This window comes from Hyperolius riggenbachi, chromosome 5 (assembly GCF_040937935.1).
Source record: "Hyperolius riggenbachi isolate aHypRig1 chromosome 5, aHypRig1.pri, whole genome shotgun sequence".
NCBI lineage: Eukaryota > Metazoa > Chordata > Amphibia > Anura > Hyperoliidae > Hyperolius > Hyperolius riggenbachi.
In genome coordinates, this window is record NC_090650.1 from 355,261,415 (window position 1) to 355,273,644 (window position 12,230).

At 45.1% G+C, this 12,230-nt stretch overlaps 1 protein-coding gene across 2 annotated transcripts in view; it reads left to right on the forward strand.

Moving 5' to 3' along the window:
- Window positions 1–12,230, forward strand: part of ADHFE1 (alcohol dehydrogenase iron containing 1) — a 78,368-nt gene that overhangs the window by 40,748 nt on the left and 25,390 nt on the right. For both annotated transcript variants that reach the window (XM_068234804.1, XM_068234806.1), the window contains one exon: window positions 11,901–11,979. In XM_068234804.1, coding sequence (XP_068090905.1) covers window positions 11,901–11,979 — 79 coding nt within the window. The remainder of the gene's footprint in view (window positions 1–11,900; window positions 11,980–12,230) is intronic.

Below are 12,230 nucleotides of genomic sequence, written 5' to 3' on the forward strand. Positions count from 1 at the left end.
GGTTTTGGACTAGTCCATCTTCATGGGGGATTCTCAGGGATTTATTTAGTTTCAAAAGCACTTAGTGAATAGCAGTTGCTCTGTCCAACTGCCAAAAAACAGTGTAGCGAGCAGAGAAGCTGGCCAGCATCATTGTTTAGGGAATATCTTTATAAAGAATAAAAACTTGCTGAGAATCCCCTATGAAGAGATGGACTAGTCCAAAACCTGTCGCTTCTGTCAGATTTCTACGACCTACTGTAAGTGACATAGGAGACAAGTAATTTATTTTACTCTGAAAAAAACATACTTCTTATTTGTCTATGTTTGCACGTATTTTACATTTTAATTTTTTTGCCATAGTGCCCCTTTAACTGTTTTCTGTTGTGATTAACAAATTGATTATAATGACAATTACCCCAATGCCCCTCCCCCTTCCAAACAGCACATTTAAAAAAAAAATGTTCCAGGTTGTGTTTAATTTTACATATTCAAAGGATGTGATGACTTATTTTAAAGAATACAATCAGAGCAGACTAAAGATGATCTGCAAATTAGGTAGGCAGATCATGTTCCATCTGTAAATATTTGGCTAATAATGATATTATATCCAATCAATTAATAAATGATGAAAATTTAGATATTATCACCCCTCAATCAGAAAGAGGAATATAGACAATTACCTCCTTCAAAAAGAATTGAGATGTGTCTTAGTACTGAATGCCTACCCCCTGCAAGTTTATATGAAAGCTGCGGTTTGGGACATTACTGAAGAAATGATAATGCATGTCTAAAAATATTTTTTTTCCTTTAAGGCTGGTTTCACAGTAGGACGTTGCGTTTTAGGAGACGTTATGGTCGCATAGCGTGCCCCTAACGCAACGCCTGGTGCTTTCTGATGTGGACGTCAGAGTGAGCCGCGTTGTGCAGCTCACTCTGGCGTCCGTGATGCGTACTCTTGGACGCATGCGGCATCACGTGGTCCCTAGGGATGCTCGGAAAATTCCGCGGAATTATGAATTCCGTGATTCCGGCCGGAATTAGGTTAATTCCGATTCCGGTACTCAAATCGGAATTCCTATACCTCTCAAACGGAATTCCGCGGAAATGTTATAATTCCGCTGGAATTTTCCGGAATAGCACAAAAAAAATCTCTCTCTCTCCTCCTCCTCCTCCTCCTCCTCCTCCCATCTATCATGCAGTGGGGAATTGCAGATTTTCAAAACAGCTTATATACCATAGCTGGGATTTGAACCCAGAACCTAGTGTGTAGTAGGTATGTGTCTTAACCTCTAGACCATGACCCACACTACATGCTAAAGCTGGCGGTAGCATAAACCATACTTCCATTATGATCAATTCAATAGAAAAAGTAGCATGATTAAGGATTTGTACTTTTTGAAAAGCATGCCTATATACCATAGCTGGGATTTGAACCAAGGACCTAGTGTATAGTAGGTATCTGTCTTAACCTCTAGACCATGACCCACACTACATGCTAAAGCTGGCGGTAGCATAAACCATACTTCCATTATGATCAATTCGATAGAAAAAGTAGCATGATTAAGGATTTGTACTTTTTGAAAAGCATGCCTATATACCATAGCTGGGATTTGAACCAAGGACCTAGTGTATAGTAGGTATCTGTCTTAACCTCTAGACCATGACCCACACTACATGCTAAAGCTGGCGGTAGCATAAACCATACTTCCATTATGATCAATTCGATAGAAAAAGTAGCATGATTAAGGATTTGTACTTTCTGGCTTCCATGTGGATGGGGGGTGCTGCACTGCTATTCCATATGTGGACCACCAATATTTAAAGATGTAGCTGACTGCATTTATAAGCAATACATTTTCTGTGTGGGGGGCCGGTAAGAAAGCCTTAGGGGGCCACTTTCGGCCTGCGGGCCTTAGTTTGAGGACCACTGCTCTAGACCATCAACCACACTCAGGGCCAGGCTTTAGCATGTAGTGTGGTCAGAGGTGGGACAAGGTCCTTCAGCACCCAAGGCTGAGACAGCAAAGTGCGCCCCCCCATCCCAGCTGTCACACACTGATTGCTATTACACTAAGAGGTGCCCCAGGGCCCCCCCCCCCCCACCCCCAACACCTTAATCTCTACTTATCTGGCTTGCAGTCGCTGCCATGTATCACCTTTTCTTATTTCTTTCTGCTTCAAACACAATTGGGAATGACAGCTGAATGAATTGTGCACCCCCTCCTACACTGCGCCCTGAGGCTGCAGCCTCTCCCTTACTAGTGGGTAAGACAGGTACCTACTACTATGCAGTGTGGGTCATGGTCTAGAGGTTAAGACAGATACCTACTACACACTAGGTCCTGGGTTCAAATCCCAGCTATGGTATATAAGCATGCTTTTCAAAAAGTACAAATCCTTAATCATGCTACTTTTTCTATCGAATTGATCATAATGGAAGTATGGTTTATGCTACCGCCAGCTTTAGCATGTAGTGTGGGTCATGGTCTAGAGGTTAAGACACATACCTACTACACACTAGGTTCTGGGTTCAAATCCCAGCTATGGTATATAAGCTGTTTTGAAAATCTGCAATTCCCTACTGCATGGGATGCATGGGATGGATGGATGGATGGATGGATGGATGGAGGAGGAGGAGGAGGAGGAGGAGGAGGAGGAGGAGAGAGAGAATGAGAGAATTTTAAATTTTTTCTGGCGGAATTCCGACTTAAACGGAATTCCGCGGAATTACCCCGGTATACCGTCGGAATGGAACGGTAACGGAATTTCTATATGACGGAATGCGGAATTGTGCCGGAAACGGAAATGGGCTATTCCGACCATGCCTGGTGGTCCCGCCCGGCCAATCGCCGCACAGAGCGGCCGCTCCAGGAAGTAATATTAATTAGCCATGTGCCTGGCCGCTCTCCGCTCCTCCCCAACATTACTGAGCATGTGCAAGCAGTCTAACGCGGCTCTGCCGCTTATATAGTACTGCACAGTGGCGTCTCTATAATAGGGCGCAGGGGGGGCGTGGCGCACCGGGTGTCAGACACCCAGGGGGGTGTCGCCACGACCGCCCACAGCAGCACAGCAGGAGGGAGAAGCAGGGCTAGATGGAGGGGCTGTGGAGGCAGCGGTGGGGAGGGGGGAAATATCCCCCCCTCCCTCACCTGGGACTCCTCCTTCTGCCTCTCTCTTCCCCCTCCAGAATAGCGGCGACAAGTGCGGGGCGGCCGGAGGCGCATGGACAATTACTTACCTGATTTCCGCGTTCCAAGCGTGGAGCGCAGCGTCATGACGTTACAGGTCTCCGCCTCCAATGCCGCCTACTGTGCTTCCTGATTAGCGGAAGCACAGTGGGCGGCATTGGAGGCGGAAATCAGGTAAGTAATTGTCCATGCGCCTCCGGCCGCCCCGCACTTGTCGCCGCTATTCTGGAGGGGGAAGAGAGAGGCAGAAGGAGGGGTCCCAGGTGAGGGAGGGGGGGGGATATTTCCCCCCTCCCCACCGCTGCCTCCACAGCCCCTCCATCTAGCCCTGCTTCTCCCTCCTGGGGCACCTACACTGGGGGCAACTATACTAGCCATACTGGGGGCAACTATACTAGCCATACTGGGGGCAACTATACTAGCCATACTGGGGGCAACTATACTAGCCATACTGGGGGCAACTATACTAGCCATACTGGGGGCAACTATACTAGCCATACTGGGGGCAACTATACTAGCCATACTGGGGGCAACTATACTAGCCGGCAACTATACTAGCCATACTGAGGGCAACTATACTAGCCATACTGGGGCAACTATACTAGCTTACTGGGGGCAACTATACCAGCCATACTGGGGGCAACTATACTAGCCATACTGGGGGCAACTATACTAACCATACTGGGGGCAACTATACTAGCTTACTGGGGGCAACTATACTAGCCATACTGGGGGCAACTATACTAGCCATACTGGGGGCAACTATACTAGCTTACTGGGGGCAACTATACCAGCCATACTGGGGGCAACTATACCAGCCATACTGGGGGCAACTATACTAGCCATACTGGGGGCAACTATACTAGCTTACTGGGGGCAACTATACTAGCCATATTGGGGGCAACTATACTAGCCATACTGGGGGCAACTATACTAGCTTACTGGGGGCAACTATACTAGCCTACTGGGGGCAACTATATTAGCTATACTGGGGGCAACTAAACTATACTAGCTATACTGGGGGCAACTATACTGGCTGGGGCAACTATACTAGCTATACTGGCTGGGGCAACTATACCAGCTATACTGGGGGCTGCTATCCTGGCTGGGGGCAACTATACTAGCTATACTGGCTGGGGCAACTATACTAGCTGTACTGGCTGGGGGCAACTATACTAGCTATACTGTCTGGGGGCAACTATACTAGCTATACTGGCTGGGGCGACCATACTAGCTATACTGGGGCAACTATACTAACTATACTGGGGCAACTATACTAACTTCATTGGGGCAACTAGCTTCACTGGGGGCAACTATACTAGCTACACTGGGGGCAACTGTACTAGCTATACTGGGGGCAACTATATTACCTACACTAAGGGCAACTATACTAGCTATATTGGGGGCAACTATACTAGCTATACTGGGGCCGCTATTCTGGAGGGGGAAGAGAGAGGCAGAAGGAGGGGTCCCAGGTGAGGGAGGGGGGGGGGATATGTCCCCCCTCCCCACCGCTGCCTCCACAGCCCCTCCATCTAGCCCTGCTTCCCCCTCCTGGGGGTACAGCCTCCATATCACTCTCATCCCGGGTTCACTTTAAATTAGTTAGCTCCGCCCTCATCTGGTCATGGCCATGCCCATGCCCATTTTTCGCCGCAGGTTATAGCCACGCCCATTTTTTTAATTTATTTATTTTTTTTATTTTTTTTTGGGGGGGGGTCTTTTAATACCCAGCACCGGGTGTCAAATGCCCTAGGTACGCCACTGGTACTGCATGCAGTACGTTGTCTTATGGCGCAGCGTTACTAAGTAACGCAACGTGGGCACTGTGAACAGCCCATTGATTTTTCATTGCTGTTCGGTGGGGTGCGTTACAGGCTGCTCTAACGTGCGCCTGTAACGTCCCACTGTGAAACCAGCCTTAGAGTTCATATTATATTACAACATATGGGTGGATGTTGTTTCAATTCATTAACACAGTAAATTGTTGTTTTGAATCTTATAAATTATGTTTATGTTAAAGCAACCCTGAAGCGAAAAAAACTTATGAGATAATTAATTGTATAGTACGAATAATAATAGAACATTAGTAGCAAAGAAAAGATTCTCTTATGTTTATTGCATCATTCTGTCATATTTTCAGCTTACAAACCTGGCACTGTATTTTAAACTAAATACAGTGGTTTGCAAAAGTATTCACCCCCCTTGAAGTTTTCCACATTTTGTCATATTACAGCCACAAACATGAAGCAATTTTATTGGAATTCCACATGAAAGACCAATACAAAGTGGAGTACACGTGAGAAGTGGAACGAAAATCATACATGATACCAAACATTTTTTACAAATAACTGCAAAGTGGGGTGTGCGTAATTATTCAGCCCCCTTTGGTCTGAGTGCAGTCAGTTGCCCATAGACATTGCCTGATGAGTGCTAATGACTAAATAGAGTGCACCTGTGTGTAATCTTATGTCAGTACAAATACAGCTGCTCTGTGATGGCCTCAGAGGTTGTCTAAGAGAATATTGGGAGCAACAACACCATGAAGTCCAAAGAACACACCAGACAGGTCAGGGATAAAGTTATTGAGAAATTTAAAGCAGGCTTAGACTACAAAAAGATTTCCAAAGCCTTGAACATCCCACAGAGCACTGTTCAAGCGATCATTCAGAAATGAAAGGAGTGTGGCACAACTGTAAACCTACCAAGACAAGGCCATCCACCTAAACTCACAGGCCGAACAAGCAGAGCGCTGATTAGAAATACAGTCAAGAGGCCCATCTTGACTCTGGACAAGCTGCAGAGATCTACAGCTCAGGTAGGGGAATCTGTCCATAGGACAACTATTAGTCGTGCACTGCACAAAGTTGGCATTTATGGAAGAGTGACAAGAAGAACGCCATTGTTAACAGAAAGCATAAGCAGTCCCGTTTGCAGTTTGCCACAAGCCATGTGGGGGACACAGCAAACGTGGAAGAAGGTGCTCTGGTCAGATGAGACCAAAATGGAACTTTTTGGCCAAAATGCAAAATGCTATGTGTGGGGGAAACTAACACTGCACATCACTCTAAACACACCATCCCTACTGTCAAATATGGTAGTTGCAGCATCATGCTCTGGGGGTGCATCTCTTTAGTAGGGACAGGGAAGCTGGTCAGAGTTGATGGGAAGATGGATGGAGCCAAATACAGGGCAATCTTGGAAGAAAACCTCTTGGAGTCTGCAAAAAACTTGAGACTGGGCGGAGGTTCACCTTCTAGCAGAACAATGACCCTAAACATAAAGCCAGGGCAACAATGGAATGGTTTAACCTCCCTGGCGGTAAGCCTGTGCTGAGCACGGGCTATGCCGCGCAGGAGGATTTATTAGGCCCTGCTGGGCCGATTTGCATAATTTTTTTTTGTACACGCAGCTAGCACTTTCCTAGCTGCGTGTGCTTCCCGATCACCGCCGCTCCGCACCGATTCGCCGCTACTCGCCGCGCCGCCCCTCCCCCCCCCCCCCCAGACCCCTTGCGCAGCCTGGCCCATCAGCGTTAGGCAGCGCTAAGGGGTGGATCGGGACTCCCGATGACATCATGGCGACGGGGAAGTCAAACAGGAAATCCCGTTCTGAACGGGATTTCCTGTTTGCGCTGATCGCCGGAGGCGATCGGAGGGGGTGGGGGGATGGCGTTGCACAGCGGCTATCATGTAGCTAGCGCTAGGCTAGCTACATGATTAAAAAAAAAAATTAAAGTGCTGCGCTGCCCCCTGGCGGTTTTAATAGGCCGACAGGGAAGTTAAAACAAAACATATCCATGTGTTAGAATGGCCCAGTCAAAGTCCAGATCTAAATCCAATCGAGAATCTGTGGCAAGATCTGAAAACTGCTGTTCGCAAACGCCGTCCATCTAATCTGACTGAGCTGGAGATGTTTTGCAAAGAATAATGGGCAAGGATTTCAGTCTCTAGATGTGCAAAGCTGGTAGAGACATACCCTAAAAGACTGGCAGCTGTAATTACAATGTATTGACTCAGGGGGCTGAATAATTACACACACGCCACTTTGCAGTTATTTTTCTTTAAAAAATGTTTGGAATCATGTATGATTTTCATTTCACTTCTCACGTGTACACCACTTTGTATTGGTCTTTCACGTGGAATTCCAATACAATTGATTCATGTTTGTGGCAGTAATGTGACAAAATGTGGAAGACTTCAAGGGGGCTGAATACTTTTGCAAGCCACTGTATAAAGCAGAGCAGAGCTAATGATCCTTTGAACTTTCCTGCAGTAAAACCTTATCTCAACCTCTCTCTCATTGTTTCTAGGTTGTTTAAGTGCTTCAGAAAACAGCACTGTCTTCAACCCAGGTTGGGTCAAAAAGTTGAGAGAAGCTCTTTTGCATATATAACAACTGAAGTTTCTTAACTCTTCCTGTACTGGAAAACCATATGAGATTCTTTTATTTGCTACTAATGTTCTATTTCTTAGCTGTGCCACACATACAATTCATTATCTCCAAAGTTTATTTTCACTTCAGGTTTGCTTTAAAATTTCCTCTTCCTTCTGGTAAAAGGCCCCGTTTACACCTAGAATCGCAAAACGCTAGCGATTACCAATAGCGTTTTGTGGGAGTGATTTTTCCGCGTTAAACGCGAAAAAATCACTGGATGAAGTAACGTTTTGGGAACGATCGTGATTAGCAGTTCTATACAATATAATCGCTCCGGAATCACTGGCAAAACGCTGCATGTAACGCATTTGCGGTTAATGCTAACCACAAAATGCAGCAATCGCGGCAGTGAGAACACTGCCATAGGATTACATGGGCTAGCGGTCTGCGGTGAGCGGGAATCGCACGTTTCCTGCTCAAGTGTGAACGAGCCCTAACAGATATTATGGTTCCCAATATTTTTATCCTTGTACATCCGGTGGCGTAGCAATAGGGGTTGCAGAGGTAGCGACCACATCGGGGCCCTTGCGCCAGAGGGGCCCCATGGGTCCCTCCCTCAACCACAGTATTAGCTGTTTATTCGTCCTGTGGTGGTAATAATCACTTCTATAGATGCTTTGAATAGTAGTAATCATTAACAAGCTGTTCCCCATCCCCTTCTTGCACCTCTGATACTGTGGTTGTTTTTGGCAGGTTTTGGTGCGCCGTATCAATTGTTATGTATAGAGTGCTTGGGGGGCCCAATGTAAAACTCACACCGGGGCCCATAGCTCCTTAGCTACGCCACTGTTCGTACCCCTTTAGGGAATTCCCTTTCTTTTCCTGCCACTTACCTCCGGTTGCAATAAATAATGCTCATTGAGCTTTTTTGATGTCTTTTTTATTTAGACTACAGAGTTGTTTGCTATGTCACATACCTATGGGTGGATATTTTTATTGTAGCACTTGTGTAGACCCAAACTTGATATTACGGTCAACATCATGAGAACCCACATTGCAGTTCTCATAATGCTGATCGCAGGTCGATCATAATGTTGATCGCGATGCTGATTGAAAACCTAGTTGCATTGTGTATGGTCAGCTTAAGTTTAGACCAGGGATCCCCAAACATTTTGGGTCGAGGGCCGGGTCAACATAGTTCAGACTGCTGGGGGGGGCAGAGTATACATAGAATGATGTAGAAGTCTTTGCGGGCCAGACAGTGAAGCATACCCAGGTGACAACCTGCAGTCCAGTTGGACAGCAGTGTCACCTGATGTAGAATTTGATTGGAAATTAGCAAATGACTGCTTTCTGGCTTCCATGTGGATGGATGGTGCCAGCACTGCTATTCTATATGCGGACCACCAATATTTAAAGATGGAGCTGACCACATCTATAAGTAATACATTTTGTGTGTGGGTGGCCGGTAAAAAAGCCTCAGGGGGGGCCACATTCGCCCGCAGGCCTTAGTTTGAGGACCACTGGTTTAGACATAGGAAGCATCCATCCTGCTCTGTATTTCATACTGGAATGCAAAAAAGAAAGATACAGATTGAGGCATAGAACGGGGAGTCCTTTGAAAACAAGTTTCGCTGATGAATTCTAACAGTCAATAATGATTCTAAAGCAGTAATAAGAAATGATCAACACGAAGTGTAATGTAATGTTTCCATACTACCTTAACAATATTTTGCATTGTGAAATGTAGGTGGTTCTAATGCAGTTTTGATTTTTACAAGCAAGGTTCTGTTTTGTATGTCACTATTAGTTACACTGGTAGAATTAGCAAGTTGGAAGACTACAGAGGGTCAAGTTTAGGTGTCTGTGCAGGGAGAGGAAGGGTTATGTGATGGGCATACATAGGCTGTGCAGGCAGAGGAAGGGTTATGTGATGGGCATACATAGGCTGTGCAGGCAGATGAAGGGTTATGTGATGGGCATACATAGGCTGTGCAGGCAGAGGAAGGGTTATGTGATGGGCATACATAGGCTGTGCAGGCAGAGGAATGGTTATGTGATGGGCATACATAGGCTGCGCAGGCAGAGGAAGGGTTATGTGATGGGCATACATAGGCTGTGCAGGCAGAGGAAGGGTTATGTGATGGGCATACATAGGCTGTGCAGGCAGAGGAAGGGTTATGTGATGGGAGTACATATGACAGTGAAAAGGCAGAATTGTGGGAATGTGTGTGGCAGTGGCGTACCTAGGGAATGTGACACCCGGTGCTGATTATTTACAGACAACTAATGTCTAGACTGCTAATGTCCCAGCTGCAGCACAGCAATCATTCTCTCTACTCACCCTGCTGCTCTGCACATTGCTCACTGCAGGCTGTGCGTAGAGAGTGAGGAGACACATTGCCCACAGGACAGGAAGTGTGAGAGGTGCTACATCTAGTGCAGGAAGTAGTACAGTCCTATGCGCTGCCTGCTGCTATTTTCCTGAATGTTGCCCAAACTATGAAAAAAGGTCCCAGGTGGAAAAAACAGTGACTGAGCACCACAGTGGCACCCCTAGCCATGGCTACACCCGGTGCTGTGAGCACCTGCAGCCCTATGGTAGGTCCGCCACTGGTGTGTGGACAAATGAATGATTAGTAGCTCTACTTATGTCATTTATACAGTCCTTATCCAATTCACTTTTCCATCTGAGTTTTCTCCTAGGAGATAATTGTCAATCTTCTGTTTAAAATAACTTTTGAGCACTCTGGAATTGATAAAGTAACAAAAAGTAGGTGAAAAGTCATTGTCAGAATTATTCAGAGTATTTCCTTGCTCGCTGGTGGCTTAAAGAGACACTGAAGCGAAAAAAAACCTATGATATTATGATTTGTATGTGTAGTACAGCTAAGAAATAAAACATTAAGATCAGATACATCAGTCTAATTGTTTCCAGTACAGGAAGAGTTGAGAAACTCCAGTTGTTATCTCTATGCAAACAAGCCATTAAGCTCTCCGACTAAAGGTGCCCATACACTCGTCAGATTGGCAGCAGATAGATAAGAAATGCATCTGATGATCTATCTGATGCGTTTTTAGAACATTTTTTACCAGGATAGAATTCCAATAGATTTCAGTTTGAAATCTATTGAAATTCGATCTGATGGCATTTTTTTGCCATCAGATTTCCATTAAGGCCAATGCAAAATGATAAGCAATCTCATCAGATCGACCTAAATTTTCCATCCTGCCAGTTCGATGGAAATCCATCGAAATCGATCGAAATCGGCCATCGATCGGTCGATTGGCCAACCGATTTTCAATCGATCTGGATCGATCGGTCGGCCAGAAAATCGGCTGAGTGTATGGGCCCCTTAAGTTAGTCGTGGAGAGGGCTGTTATCTGACTTTTATTATCTCTACTGTTCCTGGACTATTTACTTTTCCTCTGCCAGAGGAGAGGTCATTACTTCACAGACTGCTCTGAAAGAATAATTTTGAGTGCAGAGTGTTGTGTAATCTGCTCATATTATAGAATGATGCAATGTTAGAAAAAACACTATATACCTGAAAATAAAAATATGAGAATATTTTCTTTGCTGCTAATCTTTAAAAGGCATTTTATTGATAAGATGTGAAAATATCACCTAGGAGAGAACTTGGGAGAAACAGTGAATTGAATTGGGCTGCAAGAATGTAATGTGAACAATTTTATGTGAGAATTTGGGGTGTTTGCACTAAACTGCGTTAAAGGTTCACTATCGCAAAAATTGCATACAAATAAGAAATACATTTCTTCCAGAGTAAAATGAGCCATACATTAATTTTCGCCTATGTTGCTGTCACTTGCAGTTGGTAGTAAAAGTCTGACAGAACTGACAGGTTTTGGACTAGCCCATCTCCCCATGGGTGATTCTCTAGGTTTAATTTATTTTCAAAAGCACTTACTGAATGGCGGTTGCACCAACCAATTGCCAAAAAAAACTGTGCAGCAGACAGGAAGGCTGGCCAGCATCTTTGTATAAATGCTTTTCAGGGAGTGTCTTTATAAAGAATAAAGGCCATGCTGAAAATCCCCCATGAAGAGAAGGACTAATCAAAACCTGTCGCTTCTGTCAGATTTCTACTAACTACTGTAAGTAACAGCAACATAGGAGAAAAGTAATTGCAATAGTGGTCCTGTAAGCAGAATTAGGTGCATAAAGTCTTACCGCCCAATGAATAGAGCGCAATGCATTGCATGTATTGCAATCTGCCCTACTCATTGTGCTGTAAGACTTTATGCACTGTATTCTGCTTAACGCAGTTTAGTGCATATACCTCATTATGTCCAAACCTTTGTGTGAAGCTTGTCTTTTCCTGCTTGTAGCCATGGCATGTCATACCCTATTGCAGGCCTGGTGAAGAAGTACAGAGCAAAGGACTACAATGTCAATCACCCATTGGTGGTAAGTGCCTATAATGGAATGTTACATCATGGCATTACAACTGGCTAAACACTTCATTAGGGTCATATGTTTCCTACGTAACCACAAGGCCAGAGTCAGCAGCATCTCTGTCACCAGCATTGTAGCACAAAGCTCCAACATATGCCAGAGCAGCACTCTGACCTTTACCTCCCACGCCTAAGCAAATAAGGTGGGTCCTGGTGTATATATATATATATATACAAATAATTAAATGTATCCATGTTTTTTAT